The sequence below is a fragment of the Sminthopsis crassicaudata genome, chromosome 1, assembly GCF_048593235.1.
Source record: "Sminthopsis crassicaudata isolate SCR6 chromosome 1, ASM4859323v1, whole genome shotgun sequence".
Lineage (NCBI taxonomy): Eukaryota > Metazoa > Chordata > Mammalia > Dasyuromorphia > Dasyuridae > Sminthopsis > Sminthopsis crassicaudata.
The window spans coordinates 650,463,713-650,490,014 of record NC_133617.1 but is presented as its reverse complement, the minus strand read 5'-3'; the positions used below and the strand labels follow the sequence as shown (position 1 = coordinate 650,490,014).

General features: G+C 35.3%; 1 protein-coding gene across 2 annotated transcripts in view; it reads right to left on the bottom strand.

Moving 5' to 3' along the window:
• The window catches only part of ADAMTSL1 (ADAMTS like 1), a 380,756-nt gene that overhangs the window by 229,259 nt on the left and 125,195 nt on the right, over positions 1-26,302 (bottom strand). For both annotated transcript variants that reach the window (XM_074282966.1, XM_074282967.1), the window contains exons 5-6: positions 16,700-16,826; positions 2,544-2,618 (exon numbers count right to left, since the gene is read on the bottom strand). In XM_074282966.1, the coding sequence (XP_074139067.1) occupies positions 2,544-2,618; positions 16,700-16,826 (202 nt within the window). The remainder of the gene's footprint in view (positions 1-2,543; positions 2,619-16,699; positions 16,827-26,302) is intronic.

Below are 26,302 nucleotides of genomic sequence, written 5' to 3'. Positions count from 1 at the left end.
TGATAGTACCAATTAATTGATTGCCTTGGGGGAGTCCAGTCTCCTGAGAACTGAATGACATATTGCAGATTGGGTTTGATCAGGACAGAAAAAACAGGACTACAACCTCTCTTATCTTAGACACCAATAAAGCATAATTGTTTTAAAGGTTTTTTGTTTTTTCCAAATCGTTACATGGACTAGATCTTTTTTACTTGACTTCCAATTAAGCCATGTCTTCTTCCCCATCTATTTGTATAGCTAATTTTACAACTTAAGATAAAATCAGGGAAAGGACAATTCTTTTAGATACATATTATATCTTCATATAAGTTCCATTTAAATTTCTTTTTGTTAATTTAGGTCCATCCTTAGAGCCCTAAAATAATTTCTTTTTGAATCCTGATGGTATTAGAGACAACATGTAAACAATATGCATTAGTCCTTTCCCCCAATTTTGTATCATCTACATATTTGATAAGCATGTCCTCTGGCCTTTATCCAACTAATTAATATCATTGGTCTTATAACAGAAGCTGGTTCTGGCCTAGCCTTGGAAGTCTTAGGCTCCTCTGGCTATGGGACCAAATTGGCTTCCTGAGACTCTTTCAGGAAGATGACCCAGAACCTGGCCAATCCATCTGCATCTATTCCAATCTGGACCTAAATACTTCAGACTCTGCCAAAAGTAGATCAGCTTCTGGGAGTAGGGAGGGAAAGAATGAAGGAGGAACCCAGTGTTGCTTACTCAGACATTCATTTTTGCTATGCAATATCCAAAAATGATGGCAGGGGGTAAGAAGAGGGAGAGAGGGAGGAGTACTCCTTAGAAATAATGCTTGAATTTTCAACAAGAACTCATTGTGCTGAAATAAAGGATTTAGCAGGTTTAATTTTACTTTTTTGTCTTCTTTAAATATGATTAGCTTTTTAAACTTTTGGGTCACTTGACTGATTAAGCTAAATTGCTTAGATTTCCAGTTTCATAGTACCTTTATAGCTATTCTAAAATATTCACTTTAGACCTTTCCTTTGGACTCACTGCTTTTGAGTGGAGCCAGCTTCTTCCTCAATTTCTGATGACCTTGGCTTGGATATTTTATTTTAGTGTGCACTGCCCAGAAAAGTACTGTTTTTGAGTGTGGCTGCTACACCGGCAGTGAGCCGGCAGTCAACACTGCTCTATTCTCAAAAGGGAAAAAGAAACGTTTGAACAGCTATATTCACACGCACATATATAATCCTTTGACATGGGAACAGTGTATTTTATGGAGTAGTGCAGAGCTAGAAATGAAATCTGGTTTCTGAAGAGATGAGAGACCAGCCTGCTTCAGTTATGCTTAAGTTTCTATTCTTTCTCATACTATAAAGGCAACTACAGATTCAAAGCAATTTTGCTTCTCACTACTACTACCATCAGACATTTTCATTTGTATTTTAATAGAGAGCACTGTAGTTGGTTTTCTTGTTTTACTCTTAGGAGTTCTTATTTATCTTTATCATGCTTGTTTCTCAAAATGATTTCATCCAAACTAAATGGCCGAAAAATAATGTTTGCTACTTAAGTCAGTTGCATGTACATGTGTGTAGGAGATAACAAAAGATAGATCATTTACTGGGAAGAGAGAATAAACCACAGTGAAGCTGATCAGGAATTCCCACGGGACCAGTTAAAGTGAAAAATTTCAGTCAAACTGAACTTTAAAGAAAACCTTAGGATATTCTCCCTGCCCCTCCTCTTCCTGGTTATATCCTATAATTTCATGCTTATAATTCACAGCTCTACATCTAAATGGTCATAAATTTAAAAGAAGAAAACATTTTTTTTAAGGTCCTTTATAGTTAAAAGACCAAACCTGAATGTTCAAGTCTTTCAGTGAAGTGAAAAAGCTTTGATGAGGAAACGCTATCATTTAGTATTGGAAATTATAAACATTATGCCTATACTTGGATTTAACTAACTATTGCTAACTTAGGATATCAGGATTGTATGGTGCTACTCTTAAGTAAGTGCTTAATAAATGCTCATTGACTTAACTTGATAAGTTGAATTTCACAGTAGATTCTCAAAATTATTTGCTGAATTGAATTATTTCCCTTAGATGTTATGGGTTAGAAACTCATATGCTTATTTTATGTTCCTCTAAACTGTAAGAATATAAAAAAAATGAAGAAATTAGGTAAAAAAAGGGAAAGAAGGAAAAATAGAGACAGAGAAAAGGGATGGAGGGGAGAGAAAGACAGAGACAGACAGAAAGACAGACAGACATAGATCATAGTTACACTCTACTTAGGAAAAAAAGAAACATTTCATATGGTTGTGTATATACAATATTCTTTGTTATCAATGTGATTTGAAATAACTACCCCAGAGATTTCTAGCATGAAACGAATCAGACAAAACACAATTAGTATTATATATAGTAGAGCTGAAAGATTTGTTATTTCTGTATTTTAGTTTCTGGTGGGAAGAAAAAATAAACTTAAAACTTGATCACAAATGGAGGAACAAAGAGAATGTTGTAGCTGATTATTTTAAGAAGACAATTATTCAGATGACTTACGCAAATGATCAGGTCCCTTTAAGACAAGGCGAACATGTCTGCTTCCATAGGGAACGGCAACCACGGTATCATCAACTGGAAAGAAACAAAATAGGACAGATTTATACATGGATGCACAGATTATCAATTTGGGGTCCTAAGTTCTTTTTATTTAATATTTGAAAATGAAATTAGTTAAGGTATGAAAAACTATCTCCCCAACTTTCCTTCCCTCAAGTTACTGTTCCCTAATAATCACTGTTTTTCCTTCCTTCCTTCCTTCCTTCCTTCCTTCCTTCCTTCCTTCCTTCCTTCCTTCCTTCCTTCCTTCCTTCCTTCCTTCCTTCCTTCCTTCCTTCCTTCCTTCCTTCCTTCCTTCCTTCCTTCCTTCCTTCCTTCCTTCCTTCCTTCCTTCCTTCCTTTTCCTTCCTTCCCTTTCTTTCTTCCTTCTTTCCTTCCCCTTTCTCCCTCTCTCTTCATCTCTCTCACTTTCTTTTTCTCTCTTTCTTTCTCACTTTCTTTTCTGCCTCTCTCTCCCTTTCTTTCTTTGTTTTCTTTCCTTTTCTCTTTCTTTTTTCCTCTCTTCCTTCAAAAAGGGAACTTTCAACTTTTCATTTCAGATTTTGTTTCCAATTAAAATAGAATTTACTTTAGACTGTCCCATAACTTTAGTTTATAATGTCTGTGATGAGAAAAGTAGCATGATTTGATGTAGATAGAGCTGATTTTGCCATGTTCTGACATTTATTAGCTGTGTTACTATAAAGAAATCACTGAACCACTGTGGGATCCACATAAGTCTCTAAGAATTACTTTTTAATTTTAGTTGGAAGAAGAATAAGAGAAAATGAAAAAAAGGAGGCAAAGAGAAAAAATATATGAATGTTAGAATTTATAAATATCTACTCAAAATAGAAATATATGAGTACATATTCACTAATAGAAATCATATAAATATGATGTATTCAAATGTATACATATATACGCATATAATAGTAAATGCTCATATGTTTATATTAAGTGTGTGTGTGCGTGTGTGTGTATGTGTGTATCCATACACATTATATGTATACATACGGTACAAAAGAACACTCAAAGTCTCCTAAGTGTTTAAGGAATAAGAATCATAGTCCCTGCTTTTTTTGTATCTTTTTTATCTTCTAGTACACAGTAGGTGCACAATAAGTATCCATTAACTTTTCCTTTTTAAAAAAGCTTTAACCTGGCAGCATCTGTCATCATGTACAAATGAACACTTTCCCCTTTCCAAGACCTCACAAGCAGGTTCACTTATTTTCCTTTTACTCTTTATAGCTTATTTTATTTTGTTTGTAATAGGTTTGTAATAAGGTGGGTATTTAAAGGAAAAGTGTCCATTAAAATGATTTTCTACTCTGAGGAAATCATTAGAAAAATAACAACAACAAAGGAAAGTCAAAAGGCAGTTTTACTTAAATTTCACTGATAATATAAATATCAACTTACATCTGAGAAGTGTTTCAAAATTTTCAAAAAGACTTCCACTTAATTTATAGTAACTTGCTCCTGGGAGGTAAACAGGAATATTATAAGCTTTCATTACTTCAATTCTTTTAAATTGTCACAGTTCCTGATATCTACATAGCAATATGCATTATCTTATTTGATTCTCAAAATAATTTCAGGAAATGTTATTGGTATTATTATTATTATTATTCCCCTATTAAGACAAGAAAACTGAGCCTTGGAGAGGTTAAATGAGTTGTTTGAGGTTACAAAACTAGTGGGAAGCACAAGTAGAACTAGGATCCAGGTCTTCTTGATTCTGAGTCGAAACACTATGCTGATAACATCTTGGTGAGGTATGGAGTAAAAGTATTCTTATCTACATTTGACAGATGAAGAAAATGAAAGGAAGATTGTCACTTGTCCAAAGTTACAGGGCATGTGAAGTAATTCAAGAAGGAGAAAGACTTTTGGGTTTAAAACTTATTTCTATATTCAAATGCTGTTTGGCAGTCTGTTTTCTGAGTATTGATACTTCGAAGTATCAATAAAGCACCTACTATGTGTCAGGCTCTGGGAATAGAAATACAGAAGTGATCCTGACCATGACTTCGAGGCACTTGTATTCTATTGGGGAAAATAAGAGCTGCTCCTCATTCTGTGAAAATGTATCAATAAAGCACCTACTATGTGTCAGGCTTTGATAATACAAATGCTAAAGTAATTCAGGCCATGCCTTCAAATCACTTATGTTCCACTGGAGAAAATGAGAACTGATCCTAATTCTGTGAGGTATACTAGGTAAGTTTAGGGGTGTGTGTGTGGGTGTGTGTGTGTGTAGTATATGACAAAGTCATTGCTTTCTTAAGCTTCTTTACAAGTTTCAAGTGATTCCCTATCATCTTCCGGACAAAAGACAAACTCCCTTTTTTTTTTTTTTTTGGCATTGAAAGCTCTTTACAATTAGACCAAGACCTATTTTTCCAGACTGATTAAATGTTACTCCCTTCACATACACACTCTATACTCTGTCTAGACTGGCTATTTACTCTTTCCTAAATTTGACATTCCATCTGTTCCCTTGCACAAGCTGTCAGTCCTCCACACATGGAATATTCTCTCTCTTCACCTTCACTTCTTGGAACCCCTAAAATCTATTTAGGGCTCAATTCAAGTTTCACCTTCTTCAAGAGGGCTCTCCTGATTTTGCCTGTCACTGTGTATTATTTATTTTGTACATATCTTACATTTATTTTTCTGAGAACAGAATTCATTTTCCAGGAAAACATGCACTTTGCATCTTTATATCATCAGGACCTAGTACAGTGTCTGATACATGGAAGGGGAACTAATAAATTGCTGATTGATCATTTTGCAAAGAAATCTCAGTTGACATTTCTAAAAAAAATCAACTGCTTGCATGAGTTCCTCTTTTCTTTAAATGATTTTGTATTTTAGGGTTAAATGGTTCACATTTGATTAAAAAAACAAAAGCTGGTTCTCAACTCTGTTTGTACAATATGAAGATTTTACCAAGTTTCCTTCAGTATCCAAGATCTTACTCATTTGATAAAACTCATAGATCTGTTTTTCACATCACAGAGAGTTGGGGAAAGCAAAATCAAATCGCTAAGAGTGAGTTCCAGGTAGACAAGTTTTGAGTGTTTGTTATATAAGAACAAGAAAAGAAGAAAAAAATAGTTGGGATCAGTCCCACAATGCTCTTAAGGCACAGGCATAAAGAAATTCTCTTTGAAGCTTTAAAAAATGATTATTTCAGTTAGAGCAATAGGATTTCTAGAAATAGAAGTCTTTGTTTATCTACAGGTCAAAGAGAGTGCAAGTAAAAGGAAAACTCTGGTCCTGCACACATTCAGTTCATTGCCTTTTCGCCCACTCACTGTTAGTGGGCCCTTTTTTCTGAAAAGAGAAGGGATCATTATTCCTGAATGCTGACATGGCCCTATTCCTTTGCTAGGTCAAGCAGAGCAAGGCAGAAAATAGAGAAGTTCGCTTCCTTACGGAAAAGATCCATGTTTCTTTCCTGCATCTTGTTTTCCTCCTGTTTAAGAAAAAAAAAAGGGATTCTAAGAGCAGTGGGACACAGAAAAGGAATGAGAGGCTGAGTGGGAAGGGAATTTCCCCCTTCATCTCACTGTTAGCAAGCCTAATGTGTAAATGTAAGTTTAACTGCAAAGACTGTTGAATTTAGAATAGAAAGAACCAATTCTGCTGCTTACTACCTAGATGACTTGGGGTAAGAATCTCAGACTCAGTTTCCTCATTTATAAAATGAGAATGATAATGTCCTACCACAAAGAGTGGTGAAAAAGTCAGAACCATAAAGAAACTTTGAAATACAAACACAGGATTTGACAGAAACATAAAAAGGTCACCACAAAGGAATAATCATCAGGAGCTAACCAAGGACAAATTGCTTACATTAGGGATATGGAGAGATGATATATGTGTTCCTTTCAAATCCTATTATCATCAAGAGTCAGTTAGACAAAAGACCAAACTATAGTCTGGTGATCTTAAAAGAAGAATGGAAAGGGAGGAAAAGAGTAAGAATATACTAATGGGGAGAGAGAAAGGAGAAGCAGGATGGGGAAAATTATTTCACATACTTGAAATACATTGAAGCCAGTGTTCAATCTCAGGGAAAGACCTTGCCTATCTGACCTAACCTAACAGATGAGATCCAGAGTGCCTCAGCATAATAGTATATTTATCTGATATATCAAGATAAGCAGATGGACTGAACTTTTCCTGAAGGATTCTCAAAAGACTTACTTAATATTGGTCCATTTTAAGTATAGGAGTTGTTTGGTTCAATCCCACTTCCAAATAAAGTTAAGCAATGATTATTATTATTAATAATAACAACTATTATAGTATTATTATAACTATTAATTCTGAACATTGCCATTGGTGATACAATTTTAATTCTAGCAATTATTGGAATGGAAAAATTTTAGAACTGGAGTGGGAATTTAACAATTATTGATTCCAACTTCCTCCTTTGACAGCTGCTGAAAATAAAACCCAGAAAAGTGATGAGGTCACACAGATCTTGGGTAATGGCAGAACTGGGACAAGAGCTATTTACCACTCCAGAGAATATTGACAGCATGCTAGAAGTAGTATTAAATTAATAACTATAAGTCCAGAGCTACTAGTAAAGAGAAGGAAGCAAGGAACAACCAAAAGGAAGAAAGGAAGGAAAGAAGGAAGAAAATAATTTTAAAGCAATTTTTAACACAATGCCAGACACTATGCTAAATACTTTACAAATAAATACTACCTCATCTGAAACTTGAAACAACTCTGGAGGATAAATGCCATCATTATCTCCATTTTATATTTGAGGAAACTGAGGCAGACAGAAATTCATTAACTTGCCAGAGCCATAGTTAGTAAGTATGTGAGGACAGATTAATTCTCCCTGAGTCCAGGCTCAGCATTTTATCCCCTATGCCTCCTAACTGCTCCTATTAACCAATAAAGAGAGAAGAGGGAAAGGTTTTGCTAGGGAATTCAGTCCAAACTCAAAACTTACTAAATTTGCCTATCAGAGGAAGTCTGATATAGGGGAAAGGGATTTGGAACTGGCACTGGAAAACATGGCTTTGGGTCCTGGCTATGTCACTTACTAGTTATGTGAACAGAAGCTAACCTAAACTCTTGGGCAGCTAAATGGCAAGATGGATAGAGTACCAGGCTTGGACTGAGGGAATACTCATCATCATGAGTTTAAATATTATTTTAGATACTTACTTGCTTTGTGTCCCTAGGCAAATCACTTAATCCCTTAACTCAGCTTTCTCATCTGTAAAATGGGCTGGAGAAGAAAATGGCAAACTACTCCAAAATCTCTGCCAAGAAAATCTCAAATGGGGGTCAGGAAGAGTCAGACATGACTGGAATAACTGGGCAAAGCAACAAAAAGACTTGTAAGGGAGCATTAATTTCAGCTAATTCAACCCTAGTCCGGAATCCCTTCTGTAACATCCCTGATGGGGATTTCTGAAGATTTCACTGATGGTAAATTTACTACTTCCTGAGGTAGCCCATCCTACTTTTATACATTTATAATTGTCAAAGAATTTCCCCCTGATGTTGAACTGAAATCTGTATGTTCATAAATTTTTAAACCTGTTACTCCAAGTTCTCACTTCTGAAGGCTAGTGAAACAAATTTAATCCTTCTTCAATATGATAACTCTACAATTTCTTAATCTACAAAATGGGGATAACAATTTATGATTACAGATTTATCCTGGGTAAAGTACTTGGTAAAATGCAAAGCTCGAGGGAAACATGAGCTATTAGTACAAAGAATTGAGATTTCTGTATTCCTGATGCTATATCTTTTCTGACAAACCACCTCCAGGAACAATGCTCAGGAATAGGTGACCTACAAAAGATCAGCTTAAGGAAAATACACCTCTCCAATTTAGCCATCTAGTATCTACAGTAAATTTTATTTCCTTTGACTTAAACCAAACAGGGACTTCTACTCATTTTTAGAATGTAGATATCTCTAAAAATAATATACTAAGCTTCTTTGTATTTATCAGGGTGAAGGGGATCATTTGGTTCTTTTCTGGGAACAAGTATTGAAAATGAACTGTTAAAGGGACATAAGGACCCTGAACAATGTGTGCGCGTGCATATGTACATGTGTGTGTGTGTGTGTGTGTGTGTGTGTGTGTGTGTGTGTAAGAGAAACAGAAAGGCAGGTAATGAAAAAGGGGTTTCTAGAGAAGGGGAAGTCACAGTGAAAAGGAATCTAGAAAAGGAAGAATCAAAATTGTTCTGTATCACAATTTTACCCAGTGTTGGTCCTGGTGCCAAAATAAGGCATTATGAAAATATATAATTAGTATTACACAAATATGGAACTAATTTCAAGAGCTTGAAATAAAATATGTGTTCTGAAATTAATTTGGATTTTTGTGTTGGGAATTCAGAGGAAAGGAATGGGTAGAAAGGAAAAGACTGAATATAAACACAATTATTTCTTCTTAAAACTTAGAGTGGGCTACATTTTAATCTTTTCTTTTCTTTTTTTTTTTTTTAGGATGCAATAATTATTTTTAAGGATCCCTCAATTTCTTTTTTTCTCTGGCACTCTTCATAACCCACTTTCTACACCCTCTCTTTTTCTCTCATCTCCCCATTTTTTTCTTTCTATATTCCACTGTGGTCTGATAGTACAAAGAGAAAAAAAATACAATTCTATAAATTCAGATAGAAAATAAATTCAATGTGGGGAACACTTAATGTGCTTGAGGCTTGGAGAAAACAAAGCTCTTGGTGACTTTTGGCAGACCACAAGGAAAGGACATAGCAGAGCACTTTCTAAGCCTCCTGGAATGGTGAGCTGCATATTTATACAATCAGATTCACGTGGCAGGCTAATCTCCAACCTGCCCATGGGTCACTTCTCAGTTTGTAAATATGAGGTGTAGGGGTCTTCTAGCATGGAAGAAATATAAATGAGTGGGCTAGTTCACCATCTGCTATAGATTTTGCTGTGTTTTATGTTCAGGCTGTGCTTTATTGGCATAAATCATTTGGTCCTGAAGACATCTAGTACTAAGGTAAGGGAACAATTGCATTTTATCATGATATGCAATCATCAGGTTTTATATGATATAATTTATTCAATGAAAGTCTCCCCTACAGTATACTTCATTTAGGTATTTGCAGATGAAAAACATTCTATGATGCTCTGTCTGTTTAATGTTTTTCCTTCTGGGTCTGGCCAACTTAGTTTTGGTCTTTCATGCCACCAAACTCACAAACGATCCTCTATTATGAATATCAGAGCAAATACTTTAGTTTTCATGCTCCTAAACGGGGAGTGAAGAGACAGAGAAGAAGATAGACATGTGGTGGATAAGAAAAAAATAAAAGGAAGATTGTCCAATTCAAAAAAATAACTTCTTAAAAATTGGGTTGGATAAAAATTTCTTTGTGATCATTATAGGATCTATGCAACCTATTGGGGTAGTTTGCAGTCTGCATGGTTGAGGAGAGGGCTCCCCTTGATAAAAACATAGAATCACAGGAATAGTAAGAGCATTAGAATTAGATGTCATGTAAAGGCAAGATACCTTTATTAATATGTGACTTTCAAGGTTCCTAAGGAACAGTGTAGAGTTCAATGCCTATGAATATTTAATCAAGAAGCTTTATTCTTACATACCACAAAACAAATAATAATGATAAAATTGGATCTTTTCTCATCTATTCAAAACATTTATTTCATAGGAGTCAGAGAATAGGAACCCTATGGAACCTTAGGAGTACTGTTCTTTTTATACTTTTGTTCATTTCTTGTTCTTGCCATGTGACTAACCCATCTATTCTTTTTATCCTACAATTCCTTCTCTTACTCCTATTATTCAGAGTTTTACGTTGCTTATATGTTGTAACCTGCTTATACTCTTGTGTCTGCCCATGGCGTTACACTCATTTCCTAAATGCAGAGACATTTTATTACATCTCTGGTAGAATGTTAACATTGAAAAGATGGGTCTTGGCTCTTTTCAGAAACTTGGGATCAGTTAAGGGGCTTCAGAATTTCCCCAAAGTAATGTGGCTTGCTCTGTTCCTCCTGGATCCAACTTAATGTTCCTCTGTATTGCCTGTCCCAACTAGATCTGTAGAGATCAATTTCTATAGATATTTCTTATATAGTTATAGATATATGTGTAGATTTATGTATATCAATCAATAAACTTTTATTAAACATTTACAAAATGCCAGACACAGTGTTAAGAATTTATAATAGGACAAGCTCTTTCAGGTATCCATTCAAATCCATGTTAAAATAAAGACAATAGACATTCTTCATCCATTTGAACTTTGCTATGTGGATGCACAGATTAAACTTCTTTAAGTGATTATAGATCTCTTCCAGGAGTATCTGCCTTACTATATATAGTATATAGTATATAGTATATACACAATCAGCACAATACCTTTTGCAAACAGAAAGACTAGATGATGGTACACTATCAAACTCAAATGGAAACAGATACCTGTGGGTTGTATATTGATTTAGAAAACCAAAAATTAGCATTATTTACATTTTATTGTATTATTTTGTTAAACATTTCATTTTAGTCTAGCTCTTGGGCTGCATGTTTGACACCTTTGGATATGACTTTGTAGCAATTGCTGGGACTCAGTTTCCTCCTGTGATCAAAACCTTTCAGAGGCTGTAGGGTCTATAATCTGACATTAAAACCAAACTCTCCAAATCTGTATCCCTAATGTTTTTTCAGTTTTATTTCACATAATTCCCTTTCCTGTCTCTATGCTGTAATCATATGAATATTCTCTTTTCAGTCCCCACACATTTGTATGTGCTGTCCATAATATCTACTTGTTAAAAGGTATAACTTGAGGTCACTTCCTCCATGCCAGTGTCCCCAGCCAGGGGCCACCTGTTCTATCAATTACTCCTTCCCCTTTCACCTCTCCTATATACCTTTAAAAAAAATTGAAATTGTATCGTATTTATTGAGTTCATGTCTTATGACTAGTTGTTAATCTGCAAATAACCATAGAGAGACCCATCATCATTCTGGATCCATGCCATGTATTTAGGACACAATAAGATCTATAGAAAGAGATAGTGGCTACTCCCTATTGATGATTCTTGAAGAGGCCTGTATGCAGCTACTAAAAACACAATATATACAATTCTAGTGAGAGAGAAGTATAGTGGAAAGCATGCTGAATTTGGGATCCAAGAACCTTGATTTTAATCTTTTGCTACTTTGTGGATGTACAAGAAACTCACTAATCAGTTTAGAACTAAAAAAAAATAAAGATACACATAACAGGGCATGGTTACATACATATAATCCCTACTATTTGAGAGGCTGAGACCAGTGGCATTGCTTGACATTACTACTTCTGAGCTGCAGTAGGGCTAAAGTAGGTCAGGTATCTGGCACCAATAATGGTTAGATTCTGGGAATCAAGAGCCATATCTGAAGCCAAACCTGGAAATGGAAAAGGTCAAAGTTTTCACACTGATCAGCAGCAATGAGTGATCCATGAGTAGTCACTCTACTTCCAGCTTGAGCAAGATAAGAAGACTTAATCTTAAAAAAAAATACAAACAGAATATATAAGCAAGAGGATGAATATGAAGACAATCTGTTCCAACAATAATAACGTCAGGTGTGGTAAAACTTAGAATGAGTTGAGATTGACAGAAAGCCTAATATGGTAGGGGATTTTTTGTGTATGTGATTTTGCTTTATTAGGAACAGAAAAAAAAAAAAAAAGCAAAGAAGAAATAAGACTATTGCATGAAATAGAAAGGATGATTACTGAAAAATAGAAATAAGGCAGAGATTTAAAATTCTTATTTTCTCTGTAAAGGAGAAGGACCTTTTGCACTGAAAATGACAGAATGAAAATGGATAACAGAAGCTGATCCCTCAGATCAGAAGAAATTTCCTTAGAATTAGATCTGTCCAAAAGTCTAATAGGCTCCTTCAAGAGGTTTTGGGTATGAGGGTAAAGCTTAGATATCAGAGTAGAGGGAACATTCCAGCCAAACTTTCCCAATGTTCACCTCAAAAAACCTTTAAAATACTAAAATTGAATCTTGGAGCAGCATGATTAACATAATGAGATATTTTTCTAGCCCAAGAAAATTTAGGATGTCAGAAAGAGAAATCTGGGGGGACCTGGCCTAGAGCTTACTATTTTGCTAAAACCAGCACTGGGCCTTGCAGGCAATGCAACAACTCCTGCAATTTTTACTACCAAGGGATTGTTTAGGAAAATATGGGTGGAAGACTGGGTGTTGCTTGGAAACTCCATTGCTCATTACCCAGTTCCATATCAGAGAAGAGTGCTTGCAGTCACAAGGTAGCAGGGCCCCTGGTTGAGCTTTCAAGGTGGAAAAAATCTCAGGAGCCCTAGTTTCTGGTAGCAGTTCCAGGTTGAAAAGAGAGAAGCTTGACAAGAATGAAGATAAGGATAGCAATGTTAATACCTTTCTCCATATCCCACTAACTTGGAAGCATTGAAAACTTACAGACCCCCCCAGAATTAACTGTGAAAACAGAAAGGTGAAAAAGCATCTGAAGCTCAGGATAGTATGCTCCCTCCCAACCTGTCAAGTTGAGCAAAGATCTCACTTTTAATGCAAAATGCAAAGTCAAGAAATAGTAAAAGTGATGAAATGACTAAAAATAAAACCTGGCTATAAAACCGACTATCGTAATAGGAAAGCCCGAGACCCAATCTCAGAAAATATTCATTAGGAAATTCTCAAAGAATAAGGCAGTTTGAATATAAACTCAACAAAAATTCTTAGAAGAGTTAAAGAAATATATATATTTTTAAAGAGTAAAAAGTGATTTTTAAAATCAAATCAAAAGGAGAAAAAACTAGGAAAGGAAATAAGAACAATACAAGAAGATTATGAAAAGAAAATTAGCAGGGGCAACTAGATAGCACAGTGGATAGAGTATTAGCTCTGAAGTCAGGAGGACCTGAGTTCACACTTAACCCTTCCTAGCTGTGTGATCCTGGGCAAGTCACTTAGCCCCAATTGCCTCAGCAAAATTAACAAATAAATAAATATTTTTAAAATATATTTTAAAAAAATTTTAAAAGAGAGAATTAGTAGCTCAATAAGAGATAATACTGAAGAAAATAACTCCTTAGCAGAATTGACCAAATGGAAAAAAAGAGGTAAAAATATCTCAAGGAGGACAATAATTTTTTAAAAATTAGAACTGGTCAAGTGGATTCTAATGACTGAGCTATCAAGAAATCAAAAAGAAAAGTTTTTTAAAATGGGAAAAAAATAGAAAAAAAACATGAAATAACCTCATCAGAAAAATAAGTGACCTTGAAAATAGATTGAGGAAAGATATTTTAAGAGTTATTGAACTACCTGAAAACCATGATTTAAAAAAAGAGCCTAGATATTATATTTCAAGAAATTATCAAGAAAAACTGCCCCAATATCTGAGAATCAGAGAAAAACATAAATTGAATGGATCATCTCCTGAAAGAGATCCCAAAATGAAAACTTCCAAAATTATTGTAGCCAAATTCCAGAACTCCCAGAAAGGAGAAAATATTGAAAACAGCTAAGAAACTATTCACATACCATGGAGGCACAGTCAGGGTCATACAAGATTTTGTATCTAGCCCTATATAGGAATAGAAAGCTTAGAAGATGATATCCCAGAAAGCAAAGGAGCTAGGAATGCAAGTAGGAATAACCTCCCTGGCAAAATTTAATATAATTCTTCAAGGGGATAATGAATATTTAATGAAATAGAGGACTTTCAAGCATTTCTGGTAAAAAGAGCAGAGGTGAAAAGAAAATTTGACTTTTGAATACAAGACAAGAGAAGTATAAAAAATTAAATAGGAAAGGGAAATCATAAGGGACTTAAACTGTTTATATATTCCTATATGGGGAGATATGTGTATTCATATATGCATATATATGTATATATATATATATTTATGTAAGTAGATTGTACATAAATGTATAATACATATATAGATTATATATTTATATACATATACATACACAAACACACACTATACATGTAAATTCATGACAACTTTATCATTAATTATTAGGGTAGTTGGGAGTCTATATGGACCGAGAACATTAGCGTTGTTGATTAGAATTGATTATGTTGTGATGATCTCAAAAATAAGGAAATGATAAGAAAGAAAGATCTACTTTTAATAGAATGCTGAGGAAGAATGGGGAAAATTATCTCACATAAAAAGAGGCATGAAATGCTTGAACTTCATTTTCATCTGAACTGGTTCAAAGAAGAAAGAATACACACACACACACACACACACACACACACACACACACACACACACACACACACACAAATTCATTTGGTTATAGAAAGCTATCTTATCCAACAGAGAAGTATGGTAAATGTGAAGGTAGACTAAGGGAGGCAGTGGTAAGAAGCAAAACAGCCTTTTGAGGAGGGACAGGGTTTAAAAAAAGGGGGGGAGGACAAGAGCACTTTATCTTTCTTGCTTTTTCTTTTTGGAACATGACATATGAAATATATTTAACATGACTTCACATATATATTGAGTATTATGTATTATTTGTTTTTTCAATGGGTCAAGGAGACTCTGGAGGGAGGGAAAGAATTTGAAGCTTGAAATTTAAAAAATGAATGTTAAAAATTCTTTTAAAAAATATAAAAAGAGAGTCATAGTTTCCTCCTCTTTGGAAGTCTTCAAGTGGAAGATTAAGAACTACTTGTTGTATATATTTAGAATGGACATTCATATCTCATTCATTAAACCAATTAATTTGGATTCACCTAAAAGTAAGCACTTTGTTAACAGAAATATAAGAGCAGGGTACTCTATCCTTGTTAGGTTCAAAGTGGGTGAGAGCAGCTGTCTTACCCTCTTAAGATTCCTTTACTTCCTCCATAGGTTCTCTGAAAGATGAACTATATAATTTGTTCTAAATTACCAGGAGATAGAATTGATTAAACTTCATTGCCAACCTCTTACTTCCACTATTAAATTTAAGAATATGTCATATCATCATTAGATTATTGCTTTTTGTTTTCCCAATGATGGTGTTGGATTCAAGGTGATTGTTCACACTACTCTGTCTAATCCACTTTTTTGAGACTAACCATATATAGATATTATAATATGTAATATTATAATCTTATAATTATAAATATAATCTTTTATAATATAATATATAATATAATCTTTTAGGAATAAGTTTTAGGTGAATAGGATAGGTTAGGACTATTGTTTGTCCTTCATTTCAAAGAGAAGGAATAACATCATGGAATGATATCTTGACTTATGTGTGAATTAAGGCAAAACAGAGTTACATAAAGTTCTCAGCTTACTCTCAGAGTAACTGAAATTCAGTGTCAGGACAAAAGCCAGAATGGGAAAGACCAAGATGCAGTGGCTGGCCTTGGCTCCTCTAATAGGCTCTGACTTCAGCTGCCTTTATAGTCATTGGAGCAAATTGTCTTCATTGGTCCATTCCACCAGAAGTTTTCACATGCTTGGGGTAGATATCCCCCCTCTCCAAGTCATTGATAGGTCTGAGGCTTGTTGGTTACCTTTGACTTGGTTTAGCCCATCTACCAAGATGATTTGCTAGGGTATATAGCATGCTATAACTTCTTAGAGTAACAGATGAAAGTTAGGTGCTCATCTACCTTTGATTTTTGTAGGCTTAAAATAGAATAGGATAGAATAAACTAAAGCTAAGTCTTCCACTAGGAAACTTGACTTCTTTGGTATTGACCCATAGTGGAAGAAAAACATGTCCTTTCTTCAGTTGTTCACCTGAAATGATTTTTGAAAAGTATAAAGTACTTGTAAAATACAAGTTTTTGTAAAGTAAAATGTCTGGTATATAGTAGGCACTATACAAATGTTTTTTTTTTTTCCCCTTCATCCCATTTGATCTGCTGGCTTTAGCCTTCCCAAGTCTACCAAACCAGGCTGTTGTTACTGCAGAAAAGGGTTCTCCTAAATGTCTAATGAGTTCATTTCCCATTTTATTCTCAACTATAGCTTAACATCTGCCACAAACCAGGAGAAAGTATGCTGCAAGTCAAGCACCAAGAGGTCCATCCCAGGGAAGATCAAGTCCCTGCTTACGTTTGGTTGCTGAGAGCTGCGATTTGTACTGCCCTCTGACCAGCCGGCAGGTGGAACCGTCTCCATTGCAGACTCCACAGCTATCTTCCTTGACGGTGCTTCCCAGCTGGTGGTCACAGCCAACAATCTGACAAAAAAAGAAAGATGTTCAGTTCAAACTGAGCACCTACTGACGGAGAGATCCATCTCTGTGACTAATTACCACCAAATTATTCTCACATCATCCCTAGAGGGCTGTAAAATATGTTACCCACGAAGGAGTCTGAACCCAGCCAGGAGTCAAATTGAACTTGGGAGTTAGAAATTCAGAACAGCTCCAAATGGCTTTTGCAGTTCAGACATCAGGGGAGGGAGACGTGGAAAAGTTTGTGTTCATATGGAATTGCAGATCTATATGGACGTGGGCATATGAGTGCACAGACATATGTGTGTGGGGTGGGGATAAGGAAAGCAGACCATCACAAACTTCTCTGTTTCTGCGTCTCTCTCTCTTTGTCTGTCTTTCTGAATCTCTGTATCTTTATCTCTCTGTGTCTCTTACCCTATATCTGTCTCTCTCTCTTATTGTCTGTCTTTGTATCTTTACCTGTGTCTCTATCTCTATATTTGTCTCTGTCTTTCTCTGTGTTTCTGCCTCTCTCTATCTTTGTTTTTGTGTCTTTCTGTTTTTTGTATCTTTATCTGTGTCTCTATCTCTATATCTGTCTCTCTCTCTGCTGTCTCTCTGTTTCTGCTTCTCTCTCTCTGATTTTGTATCTGTCTTTTGTGTCTCTGACTCTGTATTTCTCACTTTCTCTGTCTCTGTCTTTGTATCTTTTATCTGTGTCTCTGTCTCTGTTTCTGCCTCTATCTTTGTGTCTGTCTTTTTGTATCTCTGTTTTTGTATCTTTATCTGTGTCTCTGTCTCTATATCTGTCTGTTTCTACCTCTCTGTCTTTCTGTGTCAGCTGTATCTCTCTTCTATTTCGGTCACTCTCTGTCTCTATTTTTGTGCCTGTCTTTATAACTTTTTCTCTCTCTGCCTCTCTCTTCTTCTTTTTTGAAATCCCAATTTGTTTTCAATATAATTCCTGCATCAATTATTTTTTTAAATAGCATTGTGTCTACAATATTCAATATATGGTGCTAGATACTAGGAGTACAGTTAAAAAGAATTCAATTTATTGTCCTATAAAAACAAACAAACAAAAAAAACCCAAATAAAATAAAAAAAAATAGAAATAACCACCATACAGAAAAGAAATGAGTATTTTAGTATTATCAAAATAGATAATTTTGGAAGATTTAAATTTAAAAATTAAAGATTTATTATATAAGGAACAATATTCTTTATGTTCTAAATTTAGAAAAATGATCAGTAACCGACTTAGGATTTTAAGTATATTTAGCTAAGTTTACTTGTACAGTCCAACTTAGGCTCAACAACATATGAAAATATAGCCAGCATGGTTAATTCCCTTTTTCCCCCCTTCAAATTCTAGAATAGACATGAAATACAGACTAAATTTAATTTCAGTTTGTATTTAGAATTATGGGATTTAGAGCCTGGAGGACTTTTAAAAAATTTAATAAATGCTATTTTATTCTTCTTTGGTTTTATTGATGCCTTAAAACAAACAAACAAAAAACCTTCCCTCTACTTCCTGATCTATCTCTTCCTCCCATCACAACACATAACACATTATTCTGTCATTCCTTTGATACCTTAAAAAGATGATATTATAAATTATAAATTTTTCAGAACTAGATCTTGGTTTCTATCTTTTATGTCCTTCAGATATATGCCCCTACAATAACTAGGTCAAAGACAAGAACTGTAAATTGACTTTTTCCTTTAATTCAAAATTATTTTCCCAAAGAACTGGATAAATTAACAGGGCTCATAGCTGCTTTAAAATTGTATGCATATGAATCACTATTTTTTTTTTTATAGGAAACACTGAATATGAAGGATCTTCAGAATTATGGAATGACTTAAATGAAGGGATTCAGTGAGAAATAATCAAAACTGAGAGAATAATATATACAATGATCATAATAATATAAACAAAAACAACACTATGAGGCAGTAAAATTCTAATCAATTGTAATGACTGATTTCAGGACAGAGAAAGGAAGATTGAGTGATGATAGAATAGACTTCCTTCCTCTCCGGAGAAAAGTAGGAGGCTACAGATATGGCAATTGTTATTGTGATATACACTGTAGTTGTATGTATTTCATTGTAGTTGATATGTTAATTGATTTACCTTATATATTTAATATAATTATATTTATATAATTTATAATTTATATAATTATATGCTAGCATTTATATAGTGTTTTACAATTTGCAAAGAATTTAAAAAATATTTTCTCATTCTATTCCTACAATATTCTTGGATGTTAAATGTTATAATTTTCCCCATTTTATAGATGAGGTAGATAAAGAAAAAGTGACATGTCCAGTACCATGCAACTAGTGTATTTCTAAGGTCAGACTTAAATTCTAGGTCTAGTTCTCTATCCACTGTACACTTAGCTGTCTTACAAAATCAATGACTCAATAAACACTATAGTGTTTATAGTATAGTGACTACTATATGCCAGGTATTAGGCTAAGCTTTAGGAATGCAGGCAAGAGCAGTAGTCCTTGCTCTCAAAGAAGCTGTGTGTGTGTATGTGTGTGTGTGTGTGTGTGTGTGTGTGTGTGTGTGTGTGTGTGTGTGGTTTATGTGTATGTGTATGTAAGTGTCTGTGTGTGTGCGAGAGAGAGAGACAGAGACAGAAAGAAAGAGAGAGAGACAGAGACAGACAGACAGAGAGAGAGAGAGACAGAGAGACAGAGAGACAGAGAGACAGAGAGAGAGAGACAGAGAGAGTGAGAGAGACAGAGAGACAGAGAGAGAGAGACAGACAGACAGACAGACAGACAGATAGACAGACAGATAGACAGACAGAGAGGCAAAGAGGCAGAGAGACAGAGAGAGAGAGTCAGAAAGACAGAGAGAGAGAGACAAGAGAGAGTCAGAGAGAGAGAGAATGAGACAGACAGAGAGACAGAGAGGCAAAGAGGCAGAGAGACAGAGAGAGAGAGTCAGAAAGACAGAGAGAGAGAGGCAAGAGAGAGTCAGAGAGAGAGAAAGTTATGTGTCAGAGAAATAGAGACAGAGAGAGTCAGAGAGACAGAGGAAAGTTTTTAGGATGGGGGATGGAAAAGTTTGAGAGAGAAAATTGTGGTACAAAACCAAAAGGCATTTTAAAATTAGGAATGGAAATAGTATACTTAAAAAAAAAAAGTATCTTAGTGTGCTATCTTCCCAAAGCCTCTCTGTCTTTTATTATTTTTAATAGTGTAATAGATGAGATGACACTTTTGGAGTTGCTCTTCTTCATAGTGATTTGGATAAAATATGGTTGGAAATGTGCATCTCTTCTTTTGAAAACCACAACTAGCTTCTGGCCACTCTTTTTTTGGTGAATAAATATCTCCTTTGCTTCATGAGTGAGCTGGAGCTCAGAAAGGTCAGGTGATTTGGCCAAAGTGACACTTAGACTGTCCTCCACATGCCTCTCATGCTCCTGATCCTTATTTCTAGTTTAATGTAACTGTTTCTTCTTTGTGGCTATATTTAATAATTGCAAACATCTGTTTAGGCAATTGTTAAAAATATGATTTATTTAGCATTCAGTTTTGTATGTGCTGGGTTTTAAAAAATGTGGTGGGTAATGTGTACTTTTCAAATTAAAAAAAAAAAAACAAATACAAACATCTTTTAAACAGATGACTAAGTTATAGCTCCTTCAAAGTAGCAAACATTTTCACATGAATAATCTATTAGGAAAACATCATAAAAAAACACTTGTGTTAATAAAATGAATAGAAGCAACTTAGTCAAATATCCACAGTCAAATCACTGTCTTCTTCAACTTACTGGAGAAACTAAAATTCCTATCTCAGACTCCATTTAAGCTTTGTCTACATGTATCTATGTTGTGGTTTAAAAAAAACCCCAAACCCTTTGTTAGTGTCCTTCTACATGACAGCAACAAAAATATTTCCATGGGCAAGAAAAAAGTATTTGTGGGTGGGCTGATAACCCTGCAGGCACTAGTATGTATTCATTCCATTTTGGTTGTGTTACTTGTGTGGCTTGGGGTCTTTTTTTATTGGTGGCATTGTTTGTACCATCAACATAATTTTACAAAGAATTGGCCCAATGGGCTTTAACTCGCTCATCCATCAGTTCTAGTCATTAGCCAATCATGTTGCAAGTAAGGAGTTTCAAGTATGAGAGCAGGGGAATTCAGGGTGGGAGAAATGCCAAATAGTCAAACCACTAAATCAATGGTTCCAACATGGGGGCCACAGTCACGAATCCAAAAACAAATCTAACAATACCTTCTGTTTGCATAAAAAACTCACACGTAAATGCATCACTATTTTTCAAATTATGTAGATACTATTATGATGAATAAGACACAAATTCCTTTAAAAATATTACCAAAGTCAGAGCAGCCTTTTGCCAAGATGCATGTTCTTAAAAAATGGACATATCATACACCCTTTCTTATGTTGGGGTCCACAATATTTCTTGATGTTAAATAAGGATGATGATATTCTAAAAAAATTGGGAAATAAAGCACTAAACCATCTGATTCTCTTAAGGTGCTTCCACTTTTGTTTGAGAAAACATTTTGCTTATCTTAATGGGTGTATGAGCTTTGATTATACTTATACACACATTCACATATACAAATACAAACTCACACAATTCCTTCTACTTCTAAAATATTTGGGGCTATGCAGAAAGGGTTTTAATTTTCCAATGTGCTTCGTTCTGTACAGAGATGAAATAACCAAGAGGTATAAAAAGCCTACCCTCTATAGTGGGAGCATTTGAAGTTTGCCTGAATTTTCTCTTCAAATTACAAAGAACTCCGATTTTCCCAAAGGATTTACATTTCTCTGGAACTCTTCTGTATTATTATTTGACTCGAAAAGAACCATAAGAGATAATTACATGCCTTCCTCTCTCTCTGATCCTACACATTTCTCATTGATGCAAAAGCTATGTTGAGAACAGTTAAACTTTGCGAACCTAGAAAAACAGCCATGCTAAGAATAGTTAAATAGAAAGCTACATACTTCTGGGCTAACTTGGCTCCAGCATTCGGTTTGGAACTCTCAAGTGTGGGTTTGTGAACCCTAGGAAATGAACCAAGTTAGTTCTAACTGTGTTTTGTTTAACTTCATTGTTTAAATGACTAACATCTTTCTGACACAATTGTTTTTTTCTTGATATCAGTTCGTCTTTAAGATGCCAAAATATTCTAACTCAATCCCTTTCTATATGTGGAATACTTTTCTATCAGCTATAATTTCCCTCTTTTTATCCAAATGCTATTCCTCTCCCCCCCTCCCCCATAAAAAGTTATATTAGGCAAGTAAATCACTGTTGAGAGACTGGAATCTGCTGAGACTCAATAAGTGTTAAATAACAATACATAAGTAAGAAAGCTAATTAACATCTAACATTATAAACTGAGAGAAAAAAGGGAGACATCAGCCTTGGTCCTATTCAGTGGTGATATTACTGTCAGAAATATTAGCATGCTACCAATTCAGATACAGAACATTTTGGATGTAAGATATTTATGGTTTTTTGAAAGACCTGTGATTTTCACAAGTTCAGATCACAACTATTTTATCCTGTGTGATTCTTGGCTATGACTTTCTAACAGTCCTCCATAGCAGATCCGTAAATATGCAGGAGGCCCATTTCTTTCCATTTCTCCAGAATTAACCAATGTATCGTTCAGGTCATCTGTCTATTGCTGCTTATTTTCACTAGTCAGTTAACCTTTTTCTAAACTTAATCCTTAGTATAAGAGACAGCATTGGTATAGTTCATTGAGAGCTAGAGTTATAAAGAGTTGGGTTCCAATCCTTTATCAGACACATAATGAAAGTGTGGCTATGGGCAAGTTCCCAATCTACATCTCTTGTAATTTTTTCCTTCTATTCAGCTCTAAGCCATTTTCATTATTCATCTACAAACTGGATTTCAAAGGATGTGATTTTTTTTATTATGAATTCTCCCCCAGTGTGGATTGTAGTTTCTTTCTAACTCAGCAGATAGTCTAAGCTTCTGTGGATGAAAATGTTATATCAGCCTGTTGCTTGATAATATTGATGATAAAACTCCCCCATTCTCTTAGGTTGGCCCTCAGCCAAAAGGTATACAGTCATTCTAAGCCTTTCTAATTTGGCAGATTCTAGAGTTAGCATTTTAGTCCCGTGGCCTTTGGAACCAAAGTCACTTCCATAGCACAATGAGTCACTGCAATGGAGAGGAATAGGACTTTAATGGAGGAAACATTCATACTGATATGCAGTGATACTAATAGGAATTTTCCATCCATTATTTTTTCAGGGTGGGGGGGACAGGACTGACTGCTTTCTCATGTATTTCACATGGTGAATCTCATTGAGAAGGCTTTGTACTTGTCTAACTCAACATAATGAGTACATGTTATCTTCAAACAATGGTACATCAAAAAACTCATCGCTGGGAGAAAATTTTTCTTTTGTTTGGATCTTTCAAAGGGTATCCCTCACCACACTGGCAGTGCCAGTGAACACTTTGATTTATATCAGTGTTGAGCAGTGTATGAGAGGATGGTCTCTTTAATCAAGCCCGTGATGGCATCTCAGAACATTTTGACCTTGTTATGAGAGACCTTTTTGTCTGAGGACAGACTTTTAGGTCTTGCAAAGAATGTTCTTTCTTAAAATCCTCAATAAACAAGACCAATGAGATCAATGAGATATTAAATTCAGATCAAAAAGGAAGATCAGGTTTGTTCAGACAATCACAAAATGTGGGGGTAATATCTCTATTAACACCTTCTAGTATGTGAATGAACATTCTTGAGAGTCCATTCTATTAACAATTCAAAGTAATCAAAACAAAGCATTTGGGGAGACACTTATCAAGAGCCATTCCATTTTAAGTGAAAGGCAAAAATCAATTTAAAAAATCAATTTAATTCCTCATCGCTATTGACAACCACAGAAAACTCTGAAATGGGAAGGACACTGAAGAAATATTTTGACAAAGTAATTTAATATGATTCTACCTTTAAGTTACATCTGGCTACAACAAATATTCCCTATTTACTATGCTAGATGGTTGTGTGATATTTCTGGCTTCCCCGAAGTGTCACTTCGAGTATATTTGCTGAGCAATGGCCAGACCAGTCTGGCTGAAGTGAGAGTCTGGGAACTGTTTAGAAAACAGGACCTCTGAGACTCGCAGCTGTTAAGATGTTATTTGTATTGTACACAGGTCATTAGTGGACCATCATCATCTGCCACTGTCCCTTGGATATTTGCTTTTTCACAGGCATACCAGTTGTATATTGTGTCATTCTCTCACAATCTCCCACAATTGAGCTGAATTTTCTCTCCTCTCCTTCATGATTTACTAAGAACAAACCCTTCCTAAACAAAACCCCAGAACAATAACATCCAATCCAAGTTGGCTCCAGCAGTGAGCTTTCTGGCATGTACTGTAGCTGGGCTCTAAGGTAAAGATTTCATGTTGGATTTTAGGCATCAGGCCGACAATATGGGCTGAGATGGTTTTCTCCCCGCACTCTATTAAGCTGACAGCAAGTGAACAGGGAGAACACGAGACTAGAATTCTCTAGACACTCAAATATGTACAATAAAATGTCTTCACGAGGAGCTGCTGGAGAAATAAGGGGGTACTGAGTTAATGATGCACACAGAGTAAATACTACCAACGTTGGGACAGACAACCTTCTCTAGACTGATGAGCTTGTATGGGTTCACCTGGTTAAATACAGCAGTGATCACATTTAAAATAGTTTCCCTGCAGGCTCCCCAGGCTCCAATAACAAATAGTGAGCCAGTGATGTCAAGGTTTTGTGGGTCCAAACTGTGAAGTAAGAAACTTTCAAATTCCTCAGTTCTCAATAGTAGGAGACAAGAATATGGTGAAAGTAATTGTGCAAACCTGAGAGACTGCTCTCAGAATAACCCCCCCTTCTAGCTTTGCCCTACATACCCCTCATCACGACCCCGACTCACTCACTGTTATTGATGTTCAGTCATTTTGTCTTGTCTGACTCTTCATGGCCCTATTTGAGGTTTTATTGGCAATGATACTTGAGTAGTTAGTAGTTTGTCATTTATTCCTCCAGCTCATTTTACAGATGAAAAAACTGAGGAAAACAGAATTAAATGACTTGCCCATGATCACAGTTAGGAAGAATCTCAAAGTTACACTTGAACTCATGAAGATGAGTCTTTCTGACTTCAGGATCAGCACTCTATTCACTGTGCCATCTAGACACTTGGATTTATAGTTAGAAAATCTAAGTTCAAATACTAATACAGCTCTACCTGTGTGTGTGTGTGTGTGTGTGTGTGTTTCTATGAACAAGGTATTTGATCTCTCTAGGTCTCAGATTCCTCATTAGAATAATAAATGAGCTGGATTAGATAATATCAAAGGGACCTATGATCATATGACTCCATAACCTATCTATAGAGGAATAGGGCAGTGAGATGGTATAGAGCATTGGCCCCAGTAAAGAGTATCTGAGGTTGAATCTAGTCTTAGTTATTTACTGGCTCCATTATCCTACTTACCTCAGTTTCCTTAACTGTAGAATGAGCTGAGAAGAAAATGGCAACCACTCCTGTATCTTTGCCAAGAAAACCTCAAAGGGGGTCACCAAGAGTTAGATATGACTGATATAACTGAACAACAATAACAATTTTCTGGGGATTGTTGGGATGATCAAGTGAGATAATGACTGGAGAGTGCTTATCTGGCACATAGTCATCAGTATGTAAATATGGGCTAGAGCTAGATGTTGAATCTACTTGTAGGACTTACAAAACTATGTATACTGCATCCCTTTCTGTCCTGTCTTTTTCCATAGGAATGAAATCCTTCCCTTTCAGGAATAACACTAGATTGACAGTAGGGAAAATGAAGATGGTGTCTAGAGTCTTGTAGCAGAAATAACACTTGATTTGGATCAGAAGGCCTGGGTTTAAACCTTTATTCTGCTGTAGACTATCTGCTTGACATGAAGTGAAATCACATTAAATTCTTTGGGACTCGGTTTCTTCATCTATAAAACAAGTAGAATAGATTTGTTGAATTTAGGATACCTTCTAACTTTTATTATCTATGATTCTGTGCACAGAAGATGTTCATGATTACCAACAGCCTCATGAGGAAGAAAAGAGAATGATTTCAAAAGCACTTTTCAAAAAATGATGTCCTATGGTGTGTTCCATGAATCTAAAAACTCCACCATTAGGAATTAATTCCTTTGATTTATAGGCAAGAGTTCCAAAAAGGATTCCCCTGGGTGTAGGGATTGCAATCAGCTCAGTTTTTTTTTTTTTTTTAATCGACAAAGTATTTTACCTAATTATTAAGCAATCATGAACTAAGAAGTCAATAGTTTGGCCACTGCCCAGTCACTACTAGAACATAACAGACAGGATTAGGTTCATTAATAATTGTGATTGAAATTAAATATAATGGTATAATGGAAAGAAAACTGGATTTGGAG